This window comes from Hemicordylus capensis, chromosome 2 (assembly GCF_027244095.1).
Source record: "Hemicordylus capensis ecotype Gifberg chromosome 2, rHemCap1.1.pri, whole genome shotgun sequence".
In the NCBI taxonomy this organism is placed as follows: Eukaryota; Metazoa; Chordata; class Lepidosauria; order Squamata; family Cordylidae; genus Hemicordylus; species Hemicordylus capensis.
In genome coordinates this window covers 392,674,813-392,698,964 of record NC_069658.1, presented here as the reverse complement: position 1 = coordinate 392,698,964, position 24,152 = coordinate 392,674,813, and the positions used below count along the sequence as shown (strand labels likewise).

General features: G+C 45.7%; 1 protein-coding gene across 2 annotated transcripts in view; it reads right to left on the bottom strand.

The window, feature by feature from the left end:
* The window catches only part of ACOX1 (acyl-CoA oxidase 1), a 51,165-nt gene that overhangs the window by 15,900 nt on the left and 11,113 nt on the right, over positions 1 to 24,152 (bottom strand). The window contains exons 3-7 of one of the 2 annotated variants that reach the window (XM_053299339.1): positions 19,768 to 19,928; positions 7,188 to 7,295; positions 5,400 to 5,519; positions 3,567 to 3,682; positions 1,570 to 1,739 (exon numbers count right to left, since the gene is read on the bottom strand). In XM_053299339.1, coding sequence (XP_053155314.1) covers positions 1,570 to 1,739; positions 3,567 to 3,682; positions 5,400 to 5,519; positions 7,188 to 7,295; positions 19,768 to 19,928 — 675 coding nt within the window. Of the gene's footprint in view, positions 1 to 1,569; positions 1,740 to 3,566; positions 3,683 to 5,399; positions 5,520 to 7,187; positions 7,296 to 10,711; positions 10,873 to 19,767; positions 19,929 to 24,152 lie in introns of both variants that reach the window. The other variant, XM_053299338.1, reaches the window with a different exon arrangement.

Genomic DNA, 24,152 nt, shown 5'->3' with positions numbered 1-24,152 from the left:
TGAGGCTAGGCTACAGCATCTGGGGCTCTTTACCTTGGAAAAGAGGCAACTAAGGGGAGACATGATTAAGGTGTATTAAAATATGCATGGAGTGGAGAGGGTGGACAGAGAGAATTTTTTCTCCCTCTCTCACAACACTAGAACCAGGGGTCATCCCATTAAACTGAAGATTGGGAAATTTAGGACCGACAAGAGGAAGTACTTTTTCACACAGTGCATAATTAATCTGTGGAATTCTCTGCCACAATTTGTAGTGATGGCCACCAGCTTGGATGGCTTTAAAAGGGGCTTAGGCAAGTTCATCAAGGACAGGTCTATCAATGGCTACTAGTCTGGTGGCTGTGGGCCACCTCCAGCCTTAGAGGCATGATGCCTCTCAATACCAGTTGCAGGGGAGCAACAGCAGGAGAGAGTGAATGTACATGCCTCTTGCCTATTGGCTCCCCAGAGGCATCTGGTGGGCCACTGTGGGAAACAGGATTCTGGACTACATAAGAACAGCCCTGCTAGATCAGGCCCAAGGCCCATCTAGTCCAGCATCCTGTTTCGCACAGTGGCCCACCGGATGCTGCTGGAAGCCACAGGCAAGAGTTGTGGGCATGCCTGAGGGACTAGATAGACCTCAGGCCTGATCCAGCAGGACTGTTCTTAAATGGTAACTTTGCAATGTGTCTAGGCAGTTGTTTGGGGAAAACTAGGCTTTGAAAGCTGAGTATGTGACAGAGGTGGGAAGTGGTTAGGACTGCAAGATTTAATTCAGCACTAGATTTAATTAATCACCCATTTTAAAATCAGCAGGTCTGCAAGTTAAAAGGCACCGTTTTTATAAAAGGCTATTTTGGCCTGTAATAGGCAATAAAAATAATTTAAAATGCCTACCAATGAGGTCAATCATGTTTATTAAGCTGTTGTGTTCATCTTATACATTCTCTTTAATATTTAAAAGGTGACTTTGCTAAGTGAGTGAAGAGGTGTCATTTAATAAGGCAATTCCCCTATATTTAGCAGAGAGTATGCAACTGTCCCTCTCCAATCCTAGAACAGCATCCCTCCAGTGGCTACTACTGGTATTTACCTTATGTTTCTGTTTGGGGAACCATCTTATTTATCTATAGAAACAAGAACTTTTGTTGAAAAGCAATATAGAAATATTTGTAGCAGTAGTAATATTTCAAAAAGCTATTTTCAAAAGCTACCTAGTGAAGCTGTGGTAACATGCACATATATTGGAGTTTAAACAACTGGACAAGAGGCAGATGATTAAACCTACTAAAATACTTTAAATAACTGATTTAACTGAATTAAATAACTAATTGTGGCAGGAACATCTTAAGGGGAGCATAGTGAGATCAGCAGAAAGGGTTCAGGTCACTAAAGGGTGCTACAGGATTCTGCCAGTGGGAAAAAAGAGAAGATATTTTATCCCAGGTTGGCCACACTGAAGTAGGCGCAAAGGACTGCAGAACATCTGCAACCTTCTGGACCCTGGAGAATGACTTGCATGTCAGTTGGTTAAAATTTTTGCCCCACAATTTAGGCTCCCCCTCATCTGGTAGTTGTGCTTCTTACCCTGGCTTCAGTTCCGACTGGTGTCTCACTGCACTGTAGCGGATAGCAATTGTGCAAGCTCGGGCTAAAGAGCGAGCAGCATCCCCTACAATGAATGAACGGATGAATACCATGGTCCCATATGTCAGCTTATCACTGAGAGGTTTCACATACGTACCATCCGGTTCAACCTGGCAGAAGAAAGTAGTACACCAGCATGAGGAGTTTGTTCATCCAGTAATACTTCATTTTAAAAAAGGTTCCATTTGGCTTTGCCAAGGACAGATGTGCCAATAGCTAGATATAAAATGCAAAAGAACCACTTTCGCATTCTATATTTAGATCTGTTTACCAGCTTTAATTAATCCCCAGAATCAACAGTTGTGACCTCCTCCTGACCAGCTGATGCTGTGAAGCCAGTGATAGCTCAACTCCAATAATGGATCAAAGGTTATATAACCTGGGTAATGAAATTTAAACTAACTTAAAATATATGATTAATCATAAGAATAGTTTGCCCAACAAACAACTACTAAAACATGGCAGGAGACCAACTGCTAAGTGTATGTTATTACTATTCATTAGTAAGAGGAGGAGATTGATAATCACCATATCCATACAGTTACTGGCTTGAGTTTATAGGCAATAATAAGGGTTGGAAGATGGAGGCAACACTATCAACAATATCTATGTAACATTTCTAACATGAGCACTCTCAGTTTATACAACAATAATATGTTGAACTTTGACACACTCCTGAAAGCAGAGAGCCAGCTTCCAGAGAGCCGGACTGAAGAACTCACAATGAGTTCAGACCTAACTCTCCACCAAGGGATATATAGTAGGATTTATTTATTTATTTAACATATTTTTATACTGCCCAAAACTTACATCTCTGGGCAGTTTACAAGATAAAAACAAAGGTAAAACATTAGTTAAAAATAAAACAAGAAATTCTTTAAAAAACCATAATTTGAACTTTTTTAAAAACAATATTCTAAAAACAACATTAAAACAATCAAAACAATATCAGTTAAAAGCCTGGGTGAACAGATGTGTCGTTAAAGACTTTTTAAAAAATGTCAGAGATGGGGAGGCTCTTATTTCACTAGGGAACGCAATCCAAAGCCTCGAGGCAGCAAGGGAGAAGGTCCGTCCCTGAATAGCCACCAGACGACCCGGTGACAAATGCAGATGGACCTCTCCTGATGATCTCAATGGGCGGTGGGGTTCATGATGAAGAAGACGTTCTCTTAAATACCCAGGGCCCAAGCTGTTTAGGGCTTTATAGGTTATGACCAGCACCTTGTATTTTGCCCGGAAACATATCGGCAGCTAGTATACCTCCTTCAATACAGGAATTATATGGTCTCTCCGAGATGACCCAGAGACCAGCCTAGCTGCTGCATTCTGGACCAACTGTAGTTTCCGGACTATGTACAAAGGCAGCCCCACATAGAACACATTGCAGTAATCCAGTCTGGAGGTTACCAGCAGATGTACCACTGTTTTGAGGCCATCTATCTCAAGAAACTGGCGCAGCTGGCATATCAGCCGAAGCTGATAAAAGGCACCTCTGGCCACCGCCTCAACCTGGGACACCAGAGAGAGACTCTGATCCAGAAGCACCCCCACACTGTGTACCTGTTCCTTCTGGGGAAGTGTGACCCCATCCAGAACAGGCAGATCAAGATGGTCTCTCGAGTTTCGACCCTGCACAATGAGTACCTCCATCTTATCTGGATTCAGTCTCAGTTTGTTATCCCTCATCCAGCCCATTACCGCCTCGTCAGGCATTTAGGGAGGTTATGCCCTCTCCCGATGATGACGACATGGAGAAATAGACCTAATGCTCTTCCTGTAAGCCAGACTTACAGAGGGCTGCTCTTGATAATGCCGTGGGCAATTGCCTCTTGAGAACACATACTTTGAAATTTAACAAAAATAATTCTCAGACCTCTTTCAGTTGTGTGTATAGCTGGCAGCTGAAAACGGATAGCAACAAGAGCACATTTTACCTTGGCATATTTCATTAGCATGTTTTCCCGGGGAATGCGGAAGTTGTCCATCTTTAAGTAGCCATTATCCATTTCATCATAACCAAATTTTGGTCCAATGTCACCAACAGTAATGCCTGGCAAACAGGGTATAGTAGCAGAGTAAGCAGGAAAGATTTGCTAAGTTCACAAATCAAAGTCAGAAGATGGCACCCATGACGTGCACTTCCTTGGTAACATTAACCAGTGACAAGCATCATGAGCTGTGGCAGTATGAATGCCACAAACTGTTCTGATGAGGATTTGATGGATTCTTACACAGCATGCATCAGAGTTTGTTTCATCAACAAATCCAAAGGGTGGCATTTTTCACAAAACATTACATCATAAGCTGACAACATATGAACCTAGGTTTCCATGGGATTCTCAGTCTTGCTAAGAAGGATAGTAAGGGAACTGCTAACTGGGCAAAAAGGCACCTTTTAACATGGCGTCTCTCTTAGGTTTAGCAGTGGGAAAGCAACTCTCCTTATTCACCCCAGCCCAGTCTCTTCCCAGGGGCTATTGCTGAGGTTTCTTTTTAAGTTTGGGAACACCTTTTGGACAGAGAACCATCTCCATTCCTTTTGCTCTATAAACGACTTTGAGAACTGTTTATATAATGCATCTCAACAAAACAACATGAACATCAGAATATTAAATAGTTCATGGGGGGAAAGGCTATGGATGGAGATTGGAAAGATCTGTGTTGTCCAGTCTGAGAAATCCAAGTTTTCTATCTATCTATAGGCTACATATACGAATGGATACCACTCCTGCCTTATTAGGTTTGTAAGAACGAACAAGTGCAAAAAGGGGGAAATGACTTTATTAAATGGGAGGCAATAGCAGCAGTGTTCTCAAATATCTAGTCTAATAGTTAAGCACACTGGTTGAGATTGAGAGAGCCCCAAGTACATGCATGGAGATCTTTCCGATTTTTCACTCCCAATTTCAGGTCTTTGCATTGTGTCAGGAAGGTCCTTCAGGAGTGGTTTGTTTGTAAGGGCAGGGCAAAATAGAGGACACAGAGGCCTTTACACAGCCCTTTGAATCCTGCCCACCATCCCCCTCATAATTATTCAGAATTATTTCCTCTTCAGGACCTCCATATTCTCTCTACATATTCCTACTCTGTAGCAGGACAATAAGTAAGGGCAATAAGTAAACTTACACGTAACTCTACCACCAAATCAGGATGACTCTGCCATTTTAACTAGAGTGATAGTCCATACATACTCAATATGGTTTAAGTGCAGTTCCCATGGCAGCACCAAAAGCACTGGTGTGTGCAGCCCGTGTCTTGCCTTGTGGAACTTAAGAGGCTCTCATGGGAGGGCCCATCTCTCTGTATAGGTCTCAGTGTGCATGCGCACCTCCATAGCCCCTTCTTACTTTCTTATCTGTACCAGTACCTTGCTTTCTACATCCATTTCTTTTCTCTTGTCTATTTAAAGCCTCATATACTTCTTTATACATAGCCCTCTTTGTTTCAGTTTATAGCCCCCTTTATTTCAGAGCCTTCTATCTCTAGAGGAGGTTCCAGGCGATTCTGCATTACTCAATCATTTAGTCACACGGTAACACTTGGATTAAACACAGCCTCTTTACCATTTATATTTGTAGTAAACATGCACAGCGTAGTTACTTAAGTATACTATACAGCTGGAAACCGTTTAAAAGGGCAGCAACCTACTTCCCATTTATTTATTTATTTATCTATTTATTATTTTTGAAACTCATATACCGTCCAAACTTTCGTCTCTGGGCAGTTAACATAAAACAATTGTAGCATTGTACAATGCAGGCTCCTACCTGGCAACGGCTCATGGGTTCCCAACTGGCGAATAGGCACAATGAAAGCATGCAAACCGTGGCATTGGTCCTGAGTGTGAAGCTGAGCCAAAACAATAGCATGGTTCGAGGTCTTACCCACTACAAGGAGGCAAAGGGGAGGGGGCCACAAACATAGGCAAATGAAATCCAAGAAACACCCAATTTATATCTAGATTAAGAAATACCAGCTTTGCTACATGTTATGATTTCATGGGAAAATATATCCTCTCTAATAAAACGCTTGGTGTCTGTCCGTGGACGGACACCAAGCGTGTGTCCGTGCCTCCCTGGCCTGTTCTGCGCATGCGCAGAACAGGGCAAGGAAGACACGACGGCAGGCACCTGGTGGCCATCTTGGGCAGCCAGAAGCGGCCGCCCCGAAGAAGCCGGGAATGCGGGGAAGGGGGAGACTGGCTGAGGCAGCGGCGAAGCCGCCGCCTCGGCCAGAGGACGCGGTGCGGCCAAGGCGGCGGCGGAGCCGCGCCGCCGAAGCCAGGCGGGGGGAGGAGGCGGCAGGGGAAGCCGGCCGAGGTGGTGGCGGAGCCGCCGCCGAGGCCTGGTGCCGCCGCCGCCAGGCGGCTGCGAGTCCTTGGGGCCCTTGCCCGGCCGGGGAGACCGGCCGGGAATGTGAGGCGGGGGCCGACCGGACCGGAACCCCCAGAGTCCGCCCGGCCGCCGCCACCGCCCACTCTCCCGCCCTCCCGGCTGCCCAAATACTCCTTCCCCGCTCCCCCCCGCAAATGATTAAGGGCCAAAATGGCCCAGAAGAATGCCTCCGCGGCCGCCGCCATGGCCGCCAACCGCCCTCCCAGCTGGCCAAGACTTCCTTACCCGAAGCAGCCCGCGACAGTCGGGCGATCTAAAATCCATTTTTTGCGAAGAAGAGAGGAGCTCCCGAACAGAGCTCCTCTCTGTGCTAAGCCAATGCCCAAACTGCTGCTATGGACGCAAAGGATGCAATAGGCGTCCTTTGCATCCATAGCAGCAGTTTGGGCATTGGCTTAGCACAGAGAGGAGCTCTGTTCGGGAGCTCCTCTCTTCTTCGCAAAAAATGGATTTTAGATCGCCCGACTGTCGCGGGCTGCTTCGGGTAAGGAAGTCTCAGCCAGCTGGGAGGGCATGGGGGGGGGGAAGGCCAGAGGAAGTGGGGCGGGGGGGGGGGGGAACTCTCCCCTACTAGCGCCCGTTATCACAACGGGCCTGAAAACACTAGTTGATAGATAAAACTTCTAGGCCTATTCAGGACTGGGCCTAGAAGTTTTATCTTCTAAGTATTATTCAGTATTAGCTTCGCAAGACTTTTCCCGAAGTGTAAAGAAACTTTGTCCCAATTAGGAAAGCTAAAGGAGTATAGCATGAAGCAAGGAAAATGTAACAGCAAGTTTCCCTAAAGCAGGGAATGCCAATCTGGGGTCCCCAGATGACGTTGGACTAAGGCCGGGAACCCCTGTCCTAAAGCATAAAGGAAAGAGTAGCAGCCCTTGCTCTCCCTCTGCCCTATAACCTCCAATCATGAGTGGACAGGGAGCATTTTAAGAAGCATTTACTGGAACAAAAAGCATTAATGGATGACTATGTCTCTATGTAGCATATCAGACCAATAAAGATTGGAATTAATTTTAATCTGTTAGTTCTACAATATACACTCACTTTTTAGGCACTGGGGGCGGGGAATAGTATTTTAAAAGTTGCACTGCTTTGAAATGTTCAGGCTGAACGAGGAACACATTTTCTCATTTAGCTTCAAAGTTTAAATAATCCACTTACGTCCGCCTGGCCACCACTTAATGGAAGTCACAGTGGGACTGTTAAGGATGAATTCCTGGGATGCAGGATCATAGGTGGCCGTGGTTTCCAGTCCTCGGAGATGAGTTCCTGTAGGCAGGTAGCACATCTCAAAATTTTCAACAGTCATGGATTACAATACAGATCTGTTTCAAGTGAACTCCAGTTGTGATACAGGCACAGATAATGCAAATGATGCAAAGGACATATAATTATATATACAAATATAAAATTTAGATACTGAGAAACAGGAAGCAAATTACAGATAAAGACAAACAGGAAGCATGTCACTTTTGTCAAATAGCATTAATATGAAATTGCATATTGAGTTTCTGGGCACCTCCATCCTGAAGTCTTACTGGTTTTACAGCCAAGAGGCATTCATGGGTCACAATTTCATTTGCTTGCCTATTGGTCACTAAAGTGTATGTGCAAAGTGGAAGTTAACAATTCAACAAGATGAATTAAAATGTACATGATCATTGTGCATTCCCCTCCTCAGAGGCCTTTGCCCCCAATTCTTATGATGAGGGTATTTCCCCCTCAAATCCAAATACTGTGGCACATGAAATACTTCACAGCTAGACTGAATATTCAACCATTGCTTCATCTGTGCTTTTCATTCCCAAAATTGCTTGGCTTTTTTCACTGCCATCATCTTCTCCCTAGTTGTAGATGGACATGCAGGATTTACTCAGCAATCACACCGAGCAATGAAACCCAATAGATGTTGATGTCTTTGTCTTCTACAAATTCTGCTAGGTTGGTTCCCATCTAACTACAAGGATGGTACTAGGGTCGAAAGGGCAAGTGAAATTCCACTGCAGGTACAAAATAGTCCAGATTTGTTTTTTCAGGATTCCCTTGCAATTCCCACAGATGGACTGATTTTACAAAACTCCTGAAGGTTTAGAGGGAAAGGTAGTAGTTCTGAAAGAGTCTGAACAAGCTTAATGTACACAATTGGCCTCCCTGCCCACAATAAAACTGAAAGCAGAGTCATGGCAATTGTGAGCAAGGCACAGAGATTAGGGATGTGCACAAACTGTTTCGAGACATGATTCGGAACACATCCCCTGCCCATTTAAAAACGGAGAGCAGGTGCATATCACTGCCACTTCCTGAACTGGCAGCGCTCTCCCAGCTATCTTCATGTGCTGGCGGCATTCTCGCCTAGCTGCCCCCATGTGTCACCAGCACAGAGGCCATGTGCCTGCTGCCATTGAGCGGGAGCAGCTGGGTGAGAGTGTCACCGACACACGAAGATAGCTGGGAGGAGTGCTGCCGATTCAGGAAGTGGCAGCAAGCAGCAGTGGAGCAGGTATGCAACTGCTCTCCTTCATTTTAAGGGGCAGGGGGTGTGTTCTGAATCTCGTTTCAAAACGTGATTTGTGCACATCCCTAACAGAGAGGCATTTTGGCCTATTATACTGCAAGTAATAGGCATTCTTCTAAAGCAAAGCCTGACTCCTCCTATAGGTTAACTACTCCAGCTTTCAGCATTTTAAAGGGAAGTGTTTAACCCTTAGCTGCAATGTTAAGCTCTAACACCAGCATCATTTAGAATGAACAAATATAGTCCTAAAACAAGTGCTGGATTTAGAACCGGGTCTGGCTCTGCCTGTGGCAGGCCTCACACTTGCTCTCAGCCTCTTCCTCCCATCTATAAAACTGAAAGTGTAATCTGCCTCATTCGATTTTTTAGAAAGATGAATGGGCAATAATTGATGTTTCTGCCCCTGAGTGATGGAGACAGGACAGGCTATAATGAAATGCCCTGTTGATCCTTAACTTTTGCTCACCTACTTTACTTTTGCTCACCAGCACACCTACAGCTTACAAACAATTATTTGCAAGGCTTTATTTAGTGCTGACACTGTAAATAGTGTTCTTTGCAAGGCTGCATTAGTCCCATTATTCATCTATCAAAAATTCTACAAGAAAAAGGACAATTGTTATGAAGTATGTTAATTTTCGAGTTTACATTACTAATCTCCAAGCTGAATTAAATAGCTTGTCTATATAGAATTTAATATTTTGAATGTGGGTTTCTAGACAGCTTGACTAAACAAAGCTACTTTGCTAAATGAGAACACAAGAGAGGAAGATCTTCAACCAGTTAGGACCACAGCTAGGAGAAAAAGTCAGCTGAAGAACTTTTTACATGTCAGCAATTCCTTGGGTCAGTAGTACTCAAATACAAGGAATTTGGACTGCTGTTTTATTATCTCAAAGCTTTGCTCTTCTACTTTCAAAGTGAACATGCCAACTAGGGCAAAAGTCCATCAGATAGTCTGGGACTGCCATGTGTTCAAGATCACCACACCCTACATATCTGAAACCCTGTGAAAAATTACAGTCTCTCACTGAGTGTCAGAGGAATACGCCCAGATACAAGGACACACCAGAACAGTAGCAGTCGGTGAGGGCAGCGAGAGGCACCTTTCAGGATTAATAAGCAGGTGCTTACCAGCAATTAGGCACCACCTGTAAACTGCCGCGCTCCACCCGCAGTCTCACATGGGGCACCAGTGCTCTGCCCGGCATCCGGTATGGCCTTAGTCCCTGCTAAAGCAATGAGGCTCCACTCACATGCAGAGGCTAGGGCCTCGCCGGATGCCGAGTGGAGTGCCACCACTCCATGCAGGATTGCGGGCAGAGCGCGGCAGCTTGCAGGTGCTGCCTAGACTCTGGTAAGCACCTGCTAATTAATCTTCATGCCCGCCCCCCGCCCCATCACTGACCGTTACTGCACCAGAATTCTGTAACTAGGAGTCTATGCAGTACATTACAACATACCACACTAACATGTAGGAGGTTCCTCATGGGATGAAATCTCTCTCCAAAAAGACATTTGGAGAGAATCTTTCCTTTTTCTTAGTTAGATAATCTCTCTTCTGTAGGAGTATAGATACAGATTTAAATCTCTTTGCAATGACCTCATATTACATTTGATATTAAAAGATCTGAACTTCTGGTTTTATTTATCCTAGAAGTCACAAATTTCTAGTTAAGCCATGTAGAAAGACTTAAATGATGCTGAAGTCTAGAATTATTGCCACATATGCACAAGATCTATAGTTTAAAGTTTACAATAAGAGGAAGAGGATTTGGTCGACATGGGATGTTTGTGCTTCTTCCTCAAGGTTATCTGCTGATCATTGTTCCAACATGCTTTGTGCAAACCTGTATATGTAGTTGTAACACACAAACCTGAAAGCTGACTTATGTTCTCTTAACAAAGATTTTTAAAAAACTCATGCCAGAAACAGGGAAATGTTTGCATTGTCTCCTCAGCAATGCCATGTTCTGAATAAAGCTTTATTTGTCCTGTACTACATAAAGTCTCAGTCTCCTTTTCCTGCCTGTGTGTCTTGCCCATAAGGGAACATTGTGGCTGAGAGTTGGGCAGCCTGCGGTACTCTACAAGAGCATACCCCTATGCCTTTCTGGACATCTTCTACAAGATATACTACCCTTGTGAATAAGACTTGAAAGTACTGTACCATGGCCCATCTCTGTCTGCGCATATGTGCCAATGATCTCCAAATTCCAAGCAGGCATGAAGAAGCGATCCTGCTGTTCTGGGGTTGCCTGGGTTAGGAGGGTGGGCAGGAACATGCCCAAGTGGAGGTCCAGAGGTTCAGGTCGTCCATGGTGAACAGAGCTGTGGAGAAACGCCGAGGGAGGGGAATGTGAAGGGATGCCGTAGGATTGAAGCAGGTGAGATTAGAGGTGCAGATTGGAGGGGAGAGACAAAAATTTGTTGTGTATGAATAAGAGTTTAGCAAGCATCTTTTGATCAAAGCACCAATCTTCTCTTAGGTCCACAATTATTTACACTACTCATAGAACCCACATCAGCTCCTAATGCCATGGAGGATATTCCACTCCTATTGCAAGAGAACGATGGTGATTCTTTCGGCCCTTTGTTGGCTTGCAAGAAGCATGCTTTTTATTAAAGCATTAAACTCAAAATTATGTTGGCCCTTCCGCTGCTTGGAAAAACATTCAAAATTGATATAATATTAGTAGCCATTTATCTTAAGATAGAAGTATTTTGGAGTTTAATAAAGTATGTTAAACCTACTCATATTTATCCAACTCCAGGAAAAGCTATTGGACAGGCTTGCTTTTTGAGATTTAGAGCAGACCTATACCCTACTTTTCTCATACTATTCTTTTGAGCATCTCTATCATTTTGTGTAAATACTTTAAGTTATCCTTGAGGAATTTCTGAAAAAAGAGAGGGATGGTGCTCTGAACCAGGAATCAAAGCTAGTGAAACAATCCATAGCTTTGTGTCAAAAGCCAACATTTATAAAATTTGAACCACCACCAACAAAAACCAACCTAATAGCACCATTCAAATGCCATGCTGTTTAATCCAGAGAATAAATAAAATATTCATGGTATCTTTCACCAGCACCCCCCCCCAAAAAAAAACATCTTTATGTGCAATGCTCCTTGAGTAGATGTAGTGACTAAGATGCATGAGCAAGTAGTCCTGAGGGCACGTCTCACCTCTGCCTTAAGCAAGTTGGCCTTAAAAGCAATGGTGGCCTTAAGCAAGTTGCTAGTTTTCATATTTGGCACTACTCTATCTGCAATATGGGGAAGAGTATTGGCCTAGAGCAGGCTTGCTATAAAGCCTATTGAATTAGGTCAAGTGCTTTAATCAGATTACTAAATACTTGATTCAATTGTTATCGTTTAGGATGAATTGTTTAAAGTTTATCTATTTTGCATTGCTGGTCAGAAACAGAAATAAAAACTGAACTGGGCTAAATGAAAACTATGCTTTATATCTCATTTCAGAACTGTTTGGACTGTTCTTTATTACAAGTATCACAGAGATGTTTAAAGCTGGTTGCAGAGTCTTCTTACACTCGCAAAATGGAACAACTACTAAGGATATGAAACCTACCACGTTAGGGGCAGACTGCATGCTTGAAACAGTGTAATATCCAACATTTCTCATTGTTACATAAAGCAATGAATATTAAAAGGTTTTACATAAGGGGAAAACCCCTCCCCCAACTAAAGGCATACTACAACAAATTATATAATATGCACACTGCATGATTAGCCTACAGAAAATATCACATGTAAGCCTCTGTAACCAAGGAACAGTATGAAAGACAGGGGAGGAGTGTATCCAGATATTTATGACTGACATCTTTGTACAATGGAGAGAATACCGTAGTCAGTTTCTAAGCAATCCCTTAATTTTCTCAGTGAAACAGTAGAACAGGGTTCCACTCTAAGTGCAGTGCAACTGTGGTTCAATTCTCTTACCCTCATCCACATTTGCTGTTGCAAGTGGAGCTCAAATTCCACCACAGCAGCAAACGCGGCAGGAAAAATGGAACTCAGACTGCAGTAGCACCATGGCAGAAAGGCTAGACTCGCCATTTGGAACAGAATAAAGGGTTTGGGCAAAGAGTCCCATCCTCTCTGTGACCAATCACATCACCAGTGCAAAAGTAATTAAGTAATTTCTGAAAAATTAAATATTACTGTATGTATACTTGCTCATTTAAAGTGACAGGGAGAGTTACTTCACATGTGCCATCAAGAATGCTGAAGCTTATTTGTAAAGAGGTTTCCCACTCTAAATTATGCAGCAGCTCCAGAGGAAAAGGGCAGGCAATTGCTCCTGCCTCAGCCAGACAAGTGGCTTGCCCCACCACCTCCATTTGGGTTTCAGAAATCTAGTACATGGGATACAGCTCGCCCACCCATAAATGCACTTTACCCTTTCTGTCCCCCTCCCTTTTTCCCCCTGGTACTGCCACTGAAATTAAGGTTGCTATCAAGCTAACTTCAGTCAACCTTAATATTTACAGCAGAGTCTCATTCTAATACAATGCACCCTGAGCAGCAGTAAACAGGTTATCCAGCACCCAATAGCCAAAATACATATAACACACATGCTATTGTTATCTGAAATGAAAAGTGTGAGATGCAAAAGGGAGCATTGGTTGCTCACCAAGGCTCCTACTTGCTGCGAGGTCCAAGGGCGTCTGTCTGATGGGTTATCTTGACCCACATGACTCCAAGAGGCAGGACAATGTAATTAGGAGAGGTTTTAAGTTTGGAAGGAGCAGGCCCCTCCCCAGTTCTTTTAGTACCAGAAGCGACAGGTACAATGATGAGAAGCCACGTCTGGTAAACTAGGTGAAAAAACAAGTCAAAACACACATCCAAAACGGGGGGAAAGCCAACTAGACCAACCTATAGTAAACACATGGCAGAATAAGACAACCTGAAACCTGGACAGTAGGAGCTGGCACAAGGGAGGGTCGAGATGCCCTTGGACCTCACAGCAAGAAGGAGCCTTCACGGTGAGTAACCAATGCTCCGTTCTCTGCTGCTATGGGTCCAAGGGCATCTGACTAATGGGACATACCAAAGCTCCAGTCCCAATAGGGAGGGTACCAGCAACTACCATGCAGGGAGCACCTGCTGGAGGACGCGCCTCCCGAACACTGCCTGGGCAGATGCATACATATCTAGTTTATAATGTCTGGTAGAGGGGGCCCGCCAGGTCACCATTCGGCAGATATCCTGGACGGGGGCATTGAGAAGGCCGCTGAGGTGGCCACTGACCTGGTAGAATGGGCCAAAACCTTGCTGAGTGCTGAACATCTGGAGACTAGCATAGTGTTTAGGACTGATGCCGAGTATCCATGGAGCTTCAGGAGGCGCTGTTCAGTTTCCAGGTGGCTAGGTTTAACCAGCCTGGATCCAGATGAGAAACTGGACCCTGCTGCAGAAGATCTGGTCGAACGGACAGTGGCAGGTGAGGTTCCGAAGTGAAGTTGAGAAGCTCTGCAAACCACGGCCTCTGTGGCCAGCACAGGGCCACCAGTACAATCTGGGCTTGAAGGAGTTTTACTCTGTGAAGGACCCTTGCAAGAAGAGGGGTGGGAGGGAAGGCATAGAGGAGGCCCTGCAGCCATGGCGCCGAGAGAGCGTCCACTGCTTCCACCTGGCGGCAAGGAAACCACGTGAAAAAGCGGGGTAGATGAGTGTTGGCAGGTGTTGCAAATAGGTCCACTAGAGGAAACCCGAAGCGTTCCATGATGAGAAGAAAGCTCTCTGGATGCAGGTGCCACTCCCCTGGGAGGAGGTCCGAGTGGCTCAACCAGTCCGCTACAGTATTCAGATTCCCCTGCACGTGGTGCGCCATCAAGGATGCTATGTGGAGTTCAGCCCAGTGGAACAGTAACGTTGTCTCCACCTGGAGGGACCAGGACCTGGTGCCTCCTTGTCGATTCACGTGGGCCTTCGCTGTGGTATTGTCCGTGCGGATCAGTACGTGGCAGTGAAAAAGAGAGGCCTCGAACTCCTGTAGGGCTAGGCGAATGGCTCTGAGTTCTAGCCCGTTTATACTGTGTCGACTTTCTTCTGCCGACCACTTTCCCTGTGCAGAGGTGTTGACAGTGAGCTCCCCATCCCCTTCTGCTGGCACCTGTAGTCATGATGATCCGGGGGTGTGTGTCTAGGAACTCCTTTCCAACCGATAGGTGTGGGGCGTTGATCCACCACTGTAGGGAATGTCGAACCGCTTGGGGAAGGCTCACCCGTCTGCTGGACTTGACCACTATGTCTGCATGAAACGGAAGGAGGAACCACTGCAGGGGCCTCAAGTGGAAACGTCCCCAGGGGATGGATTGTAGGCTCGCTACCATCAGGCCTAGGAGTCTGGACAGGGTCATGATGGGAGTGCGGCTGGATTTCAGGACCTGGCGTACTTCTGTTTCCAGGGTATGTCTTTGGTCCCGAGGCAGGAAGAGCTTGTCCAGCTGAGTGTCTATCAGGACTCCTAGGTGGAGAATCTGGTGCGCTGGTAGCAGTTGACTCTTTGCCTCATTTATGACAAACCCGTGAGCGCTGAGCATGTGGAGGGTGGTCTGTAGGTCCAGCAGGGCAGACTGGCGTGACTTCGGCTGAAGAAGAAGGTCATCCAGATGCCCAAAGATCCTCATGCCCTGAAGTCTGAGGTGTGCTATCACAGGGGCCAGGACCTTTGTGAAAATGTGTGGGGCTGTTGAGAGACCAAAGGGGAGAGCTTTGTACTGGTAGTGCACTCCCGCATACAAAAAGCAGAGGACATAGCGACTGTCCCGGTGAATGGGCACGTGTAAGTAGGCCTCCTTGAGGTCTATGGACATGAGCAGATCTAGGTGATGCAGGGCCTCTGTGATGGATCTCGGGGATTCCATGTGGAAGGTGCGCTTGTGGACGAATTGGTTGACGTGCTTCAGGTCCAGTACTGTGCACAACAACCCACCTTTCTTGGGCACTGTAAAGATGATCGAGTAGACGCCCAGGCCTTGCTGATGGACTGGCACTGGTTCTATGGCGCCGATGGCCTGAAGGTGACGAATTGCCTCTTGAAGGCCCTGGCGTTTGTGTTTGGAGGAAGGTGTAGGAAGAAACCTGGGGGGGGGTTGGCTGGACAGTTCTATGGAGTAGCCCTCCCTTACAGTGGAGAGCACCCACAGATCTGATGTGGTGGCCTCCCAAGCGTGCCAGTGAGAGGAGAGGCGACCACCTAGGGGCACCTCTCCCGCCCCGTCATGCCTGCTGTTTAGGCTGCTTTGATTGGGATGAGAAGGAGGTCTAGAAGTTCTGGCTCTGCCCCAGTAGGGGCAATGAGCCCTTGACCCCCCTGTCCCTGCCCGCGAAGGATGATTCAAAGGAACAAAAGGACGGAAAGTACCGTCTGCTCTGGGGACGGTCCTGTTTTTTGGCTGCAGAGGGCATAGTCTTTTTCTTGTCCTTAGATTCGATAAGGACCTCATTGAGAGCCACATCTCCAAACAGCTTTTGGAGATCATCATATGGGACAGAAGCCAAATTTGTCTTAGATGTGCCATCTACTTGCCAGTATTTAAGCCATAAGTGATGCCTGCCTACCACAGAGGCAGTCGCTGCCTTAGTGGCAAAACACAGGCCGTCCAGGGTGGCATCTGCCATGAATGCTTGCGCCTTATGCAATTTTAAGAGCGTCTGGAACAGTCTGACTGGGTCCGAGAGAGGATCTTTTATCAAATCATCCAGCCAGATAAGGGAAGCCCAAGCTACCATAGAGGCTGCCGCTGAGGTCCTCATGGATGGCTGAAGAATCATTAATGTGTTTTAGGGACCCCTCCATGTGTTTGTCCACTGGGTCCTTGAGGGCGGACTCACCATCTCTGGACAGGACTGAACCAGAAATCAATTGGACCACAGGCGCATCTGTAGGAGGCGTATTGAATATTTCACTACCCTCTTGCTGGAAGGTGTACAATCTGTTAGCCACAGCAGTAGCTGTTTTAAAGGGGGTGGAAAATGACCACTTGGTCTTGGCCGCTTCCACAAACTGCTTAGGCAGTGGGAGAGAAATAACAGACTGTTTGGAGCCAGGAAAAACTAAAGCACTTTTACCGGTTGGCTGGGCCTCCTGAGAGGCAGGAGGGGCAAGCCCCAGAGCCATTACGGTTTTGGACATCGGGGGGGGGGCCAAATCTGGGGTTTGAAAAAGCCTGAGGGGCACCTCAGGAGAGTCTGGTTCAAGAGAGTAAGACCATTTGCCCTCGGAACGAGGGTGGTCCAGGTCCTCATGGCCTATAGGATTTGCTGGGCGGATGGGATCCCCAGGAGATTGTCTTAGAGCCATGACCTGGGCAGTCTCGCTAGCCAAGTTCCCCGTATCCCTGAGGGAAGTGAGCCTGGGGAGAGGGGATCCTTGGTCAGAGCCCTCAGAGGAGTGGGTCATGCTTTCCCACTGCCTGGATCTGGACTTTTTGGATTTTTTAATATGTTTTTTCTTTTTCCTTGCCTTTTTGGGGGCAGGAGTTTCAGAAGGTGATGATTCAGCGCTGGAAGAGGCCCTGGAGGACTGCCTAGAGCGCTTCCACCTTTTTGATTGCAAGGCATCATATTTTTCAAAAGAAGTGGAGAGAAGGTTCTCTATCCACAATCCCCATGAGATAGACATATCAGATGGCAACTATGTTACAGTTCTAGAAGAAGAACTAGGTGGGGTTGGGCTAGATGACCCCAAGGGGTCCCCTGTTGAAGGGTCAGCAAATTGACTAGGCCCTGCATGGGCCGCGCTCACCACCTCCTGCTGGGCTGAAGCGGTGCTCCTGGTGACCATCCGTTGCTGTGGCTGTGCCCTGGGAAGCGCAGCATCTGCAGCCATGTCCTCTCCTGCCACTGCCGGCCTTGCCGAGGCTTTCTTTTGCGGGCGAGCGGGCGCGGACACCATTGCCGGCGGGTCTGCAATTTGAGGGGGGCCTGGGAGGCTCCGGGGTCCGCGTTGTTGGAGCGGGCTGCCCTGGAGCGTCTGTGAGCGGCAGGAAGGAGCTGGGGAACGCGGAGGCGGGAGATCTGCCCGGCCCGCTTCCCTGCTCAGCAGCTCACCACCAGAGGGAGCCGGAACGCTGCCAAACAGCTGATGGGCAGCGTTCTCTGGCTCCGGAAGAGCTGCAGGCTGCAAGCAAACTGCCCGGGACTAGGGATCGGCCCAGACCGGCCCGGACCTGGGTGGTTCGGTTCGGGGGTGGGGGTAGCTTTAAGAGCGGCAGGAGTACCCGGGACTGCAGGCTCTTAAGAGGGGTCACAGGCGGCAGCGGAGGCAAATGTCCAGCCAAGGAAGACCCCCTCAGAACACGTATGTGTAGTACTCTGGGGGGTCCTGCCATTAAATTGTGGCCCAGGAGAAGGGGGGGGGAAGGCAAAACAAAAAAGTGGGAGCTGGAAAGCGAAAACGAAAGTAACTGTGCCGAGGAGTCTGCCTGGAGTCTTTTGCAGGACAAAAACAACAAAAACAAAAAACTGGGGAGGGGCCTGCTCCTCCAGAACTTAAAACGTTTCCTAATTACATTGTCCTGCCTCTTGAAGTCATGTGGGTCAAGATAACCCATCAGACAGATGCCCTTGGACCTATAGCAGCAGAGAATGCACCATTACCCGCAATCATTGTGAAAATTTCAGTACCATTACAATTATAAATGTATCAATTTATATTAGTTGACAAAATATTAACCACCACCACACACTGATTCACAGACAGGGAAGCGTTAGCAAGCCATAGCATGCAAAAAACAATCACGTTCAAAGAATAGGTCTAAAGGAAAAGGGCAGGCAGGAAAACAACAACAGTAACTTGCTTCTTCATAGGATATTCCATTCATTTTTCAGCCTCTGGCCTTCAGCTATTAATATCCTTGAGTGGTGCTACTGTTAATATCCAGATGGTGATGTGAAGTGGCCTGTGAGAACTGTGGGGTGTTTATGTTGACCAAAGCAAGAATCCTAATAGTCAACACCATCCAACCTAAACTGTACTCAACACACTACTTGCCAGTATTGATTGAAGTCTGAAATCAGAGACTTTTCTTGGTCATTCACAGAGGTGCTTTTGCTGCAAGTTCATTTCTTCTCCAGGATGCAGTACTGTTCTCAAGTGTTCTAGACTAAGTCATCGATCCAAAATAATTCTTGGGCTTTAACAGTTATGGAAGCATCTTGAATTTGTCAGAGGGTTGTGTTTTGTTTTTTAAGTCCAGTGTGCTATCCCTAACCCCTCCCTGCATAGAAGAGCAATTGCTATATGGAAAAGACAAACATTTGTGTGTTTCAGACCAGTTTGATTCTGTATATGTGATGTTCTTCCTATTCTGATAGTTGAAGAGATGCCTAATTCAACATGGGTAAGTGGCAGGTGGCCACATCTATGGCCACCTTCACACAGAAGAGGACATGGAAACAGCCAAAGTGATAGAATAATGCAAGGCTGTCTTAGAAATCAACACACTTGCATATTTTCATTAATTCAACAGCAGTAACAGAGCTAAATCTAAGAACGGAAGACCAATGGCACAAGACACACTAGAAAGGTACTATATCTTGTAAACCAAGATCCATGACTTTTGTCTGATAGAGCACATTCAGTCACATTACCCAGTACCGAGGTTCATTAAAGATGCTACAGTGTCTTCTATGGAGACCACAGGGGGCAGGGATCTACATGCAGCTCAAACATTTCTTCTGTTCACAGTACAGCTCAGGCAGCTAAATATGTTCAGCAGCTGCTCAAATCAATATACTCTTCATAGAGAACACTTGCTTCATGCTTCAGGTTTGTGTACACACTTTTGTACAATATTAGATTTAACTCCACATAGGAAATGGTAACATATGAAACTGCCTTAAGCTTACCTGTGATATACATGGAGTTGAAGAAGTACTTTGGCACTACACCAAGTTCAGAGAACAAGTAGGCTGACTGAACAAGCTGCTCAAGTGGAGAACTGGTGATCTTGGGAGCAATTCTGAGAAATTCAGCCTTCTGTACACAACAGCCCCAAACAAGGTTATAAAACCAGCAGACGGCCAGGAGGTGCCTTTGACCATGTAAACTACAATACAGCTAGGACAATTGTAAAGTGACAGACTGAGTTTTGGCTCAATTTATTTTTAAGGCTGCATGTTCATCCTAAAAATCACTGCTAGGCTGGAATCACACTGCACAGGATTACCAGGTCTCTGAAAAGGAACTAACCGTGCCCCAGTTCCGTCTGAGCGTAGGTACCAATTATCTGGAAACGAGAGGCCAGAGGCAGCCATTTCTCTTGCTGGGCAACAGTACACTGGTTCTCTAAGGTGGCTGTAAACATGCTGAAGTGCAGATCAATAGGTGCAGCGTATTTGCCCATGCACATTCTATGGGAGAGAGAGATGGTTGATCAGGTCTTAGCTGTTACTTTACTGGGCTCCAACAGATTGTTCTCCATTTTCTGTCGGCACATGCAAAACCTGTTACTTAAGTCTTAAGATTCTAGATACACAATGACAAGAGTACAGGCATTGCATCTCTGAATAGTAACATCTTGTAGCACTGGTTCTCTCTTTAACAAAGAAAACAAAAAAGCAAACATGTAGTGAAGTCAAAATTCAGAACTCTCACACTATTCATGCAGGCCCTGAATTACCCATCTACACTGGGTGGCAAGTATTTACTTAAACAAATATCTCGGTTGCTTACTGTCTTCATTTTTTGACAACAGTTTTAAGGTCAACTGGTTAGATTCTAAACCTGCCCCTTTGCATCAAGATTCAAATGCTAAAAGCAAAAGAACCCAAGTTCTACAGTTATAAATTGCAGGAAGTTATACAAACTTGTTTTAAGGGTGTGCACAAACCAAAATTTGCAGTTCAAATTCAAACCGAAGCATGCGCTTCCAGACCGACCAGCTGATCTTGTCCATTTGACCAAACCAGTTTGGCTATACTCATAAGGGGGAATCCGGAAAAGTACTTGCCAGGACGGCTGCTGGCACTGGCACTTGCCCCTTCCCTGGCACTGCTCAAGCACATGGAGGTCCATACTTACCAAGCCACCTGCAGGGCAGTGGCGTGATTGAGGCCTCTGCACATGCCCAGAGGCCACAACCATGCTGCTGGTAAATACAGACCTCCGTGAGCCTGGGCAGAGCGTGAGTGCTGGCAGCTGCACCACCCGGCCAGGAGTACTTTTACATTACTTTTCTTGTGCCCCGTTACTCCTTTTGATGTAGAACTGGTCCGCTCAAACTGGCTTGGTTCAGTTCCAATAGTGGACTAAACCTGCTCCGGTCCACGACTGAACTGCCGACCTGGCCCAGTTTTGCACCAAACAGTTCATGCACACTCCTATTCCCCACCCCCCACCCCATTTATGTTTTGAGAGTATATTGGAGTTGGTACAGGGTCATGTTTATTTTGACAGAGTTGATAGTAGGTATTCAGGCAGATATCTCTGGTAGCTCACAAGCAGATTAAGTTTATTATGGTGTGAGATTGGGGGGGGGGACACAAACAGAAACAAGGTGGGGGTGGGAGGGAATGCAGAGTTACAGAAAAAACCAATACAGCTTATAGCTTACATCACATCCATTTACAATATTACAGATGCACTAAATCAATACTCAGAGACTAACACTTCCCCAGGGAATCAAATTACAGATTTAACCATCTGACTCCTGGAGAAAAACTTTGCAATATTAAGAATCTGAAAGAAGAAGAGAGGTATAAGATTGATCTGACCTGCCTGGAAATTTCTTTAAAATTGGGGTTATAAAAAGAAAATTAATGTATCTATAAAACTGGAAATATAATATCCATGGTCCACAGTTTCAACCTCTCCCATCTGGCAGGGAGAAATCTGATCTGCGTAAGGAATTTGGAGGTATCTCCCCTCCAGTACAGCTGATGGCAGCACATTAAGCCAGGCTAAGCTCTCTGGTACTTCGATGTTACAAGATTGTAAAGATATTTTGCTGGGGAGAAGAGTTTACTGAAGTTTCCAACCTCCAAACAACAGGAGGCCAGACTCCCGTCCCTTTGCAAATCCATGGTCCCAAATGCATTGCTTTATGGTTTCCTTTGCCTCAGAAAAGCCCAGAGACAGCAGGGCTAGGGGTTGAGAGTCCACAACTCACAAGTAGGATATGAACATTGCTTTTATCCCCCATATGTCAAATCAAATGATTAATAATAATAATAATAATAATAATAATAATGTCCCAATATCTCCTATTCAAAAACACACTGCCTCTGAATATTATTTATTTAACATTTTTTTATATCCCACTCTTCCTCCAAGGAGCCCAGAGCGGTGTACTAAATACTTAGGTTTCTCATCACAACAACCCTGTGAAGTAGGTTAGGCTGAGAGAGAAGTGACTGGCCCAGAGTCACCCAGCAAGTCTCATGGCTGGATGGGGATTTGAACTCGGGTCTCCCCAGTTCAGGTCCAGCACTCTAGCCACTACACCATGCTGGCTCTGTCATATCTGTCAAAATATGCATGTTTCATTCAGTTATCATGGCTATTAGCCACGGATGTGTCTGTGCTGTATAAGCATTTCCTCAAAGAGAGAAAATGGTCCAGAGGACAGCTGGTCTTGTGGTAGCAAGCATGACTTGTCCCCTTAGCTAAGCAGGGTCCACCCTGGTTGCATATGAATGGGAGACTTGATGTGTGAGCACTGCAAGATATTCCCCTCAGGGGATGGAGCTGCTCTGGGAAGAGCAGAAGGTTTCAAGTTCCCTCCCTGGCTTCTCTAAGATAGGGCTGAGAGAGATTACTGCCTGCAACCTTGGCAGCAGATGCTGCCGGTCTGTGCAGACAATACTGAGCTAGATAGACCAATGGTCTGACTCAATATATAGCAGCTTCCTATGTTCCAAAGGCAATCTTTGGTGCCCTGGTCTGCTATAGCGACTTGTGTTTTGTTCAAATTATACTACTGACTTCAAGTGCTGTATATTGCTCCAAACACCTCCTGCAAGGATGGGGCAGAGGCATGAAATTCAAAAGAAATTTTTTAAAGGTTTAGTCTAAATTGTTTGTGTAAGGTATCAGATGTGTATTTTCTGGGCACTTCCAATACATTTCACGTCCTTCTAGTAGAGAAAAATTCACATGTATGATTTAATGAAAACGAGAGTCTCAATTTGTATATATCCCAGAAATATTTGGGTACAGTTTTAGAAAGAACATTCCCTAGAAGTCCAGGCCTCTCTCTCAAGCAGTTTAATGCAAGTTATTGTCCACCACACTTGAGAAAAACCAATAGCTCCCACAAACTTTGTTTCCCAAAAGTGGTTGTTTGACTGTAGCTTATATGGATGTCAACAACTTTCAGTCCAACTTGTTAAGAGGCCACTGTGTGAAACAGGATGCTGGACTAGAAGGGCCTTGGGCCTGATCCAGCAGGGCTGTTCTTATGCTCTTAAGAGCAGTTCAAGTACTGAAAATGCCCACCTCTCAAAGAGAGCAAGTGGAATGAAGAATGGTATCGTGCAGTCTCCAACTTCAATTTGGCAAGCTAGCTATCAAGAGAAGGCACTGCTTGGCAGGTGAGAAATGCACTGAAGGTTAATACTGGGCATTTTAGTACTGCAGGGTATTAAGAACTCTTGATGTGGCACTGAGGACATTCTGCCACTGGCAATGGTGAAAGCTGGCACAACTTTAGGGAACTGGAAACTCCACAAAGCCTTTTTGCCCACGATGCCCAGTTCCTTAGAAAAACACTCCTTAAATTGTGTACAATTTCCTCATCAGCACCTACAGATTCATCTTCTTTCCTTCCTTGAACTCGCCAGCTGGTTCTAATGGTTGGAGTCATGGTTCTCCAACCATTAGAAGCCCCAAAGGGCAGACTGGAGACTAAGAAAAAAGTACTCACTTTTTCAGAGTCAACCACATGATAAAAATGGCAAAGTATATTACCAGACTATATTACCAAAGTATATTACTAAAGGAGCAGCTGTCATGGGAATAACCTATGCTATATTGAAGGTCTTGTGATGAAAGAGGAAAATGTTCTACCTGACTGCATAACGTCACTGCTGTACTAAAAAAACAACAACAAGCCCCCCCCCCCAAAAAACCCAACTCCCAAAGTACACATCAATAGTTTTTTTCTTATACAATTAGACAGAGAAGGTGCAGGATTGTCTTGCCGAGAAGGTATTCAAACTCATGCTGTCATAAGTCAGTGAAGTAGTGAGTCAAAGAGGCGACCTAGCCCTACCGCTCTTCTGCGGAGTTAACTTTGCCACAGTGGCAGTTCAGATGTGGTGTATAATGCAATACTTGTAGTACAACAGACTCTTCCAGGCACGTAGCTTGCCAAACCAGTTGCTCAAGCTATTGCATACTAATACAATTTCCCCCTAAAAACACAACAATTACTGGATACACTGTGTTGCAGGGAGGTTACTGAACGCCTAAACTGACATGTTTCCCCCAACAGCAGCCGACCTGATAGACATGGGAAGCCCAAAGGCAGGGCATGAAGTCAGTGGCCTTCCCCATTTACCTCCAGCATTTGGTACTGAGAAAAACTGCTTTTGACCACAAATAGATTTTATTTATCTATCATGGCTAATAGACTT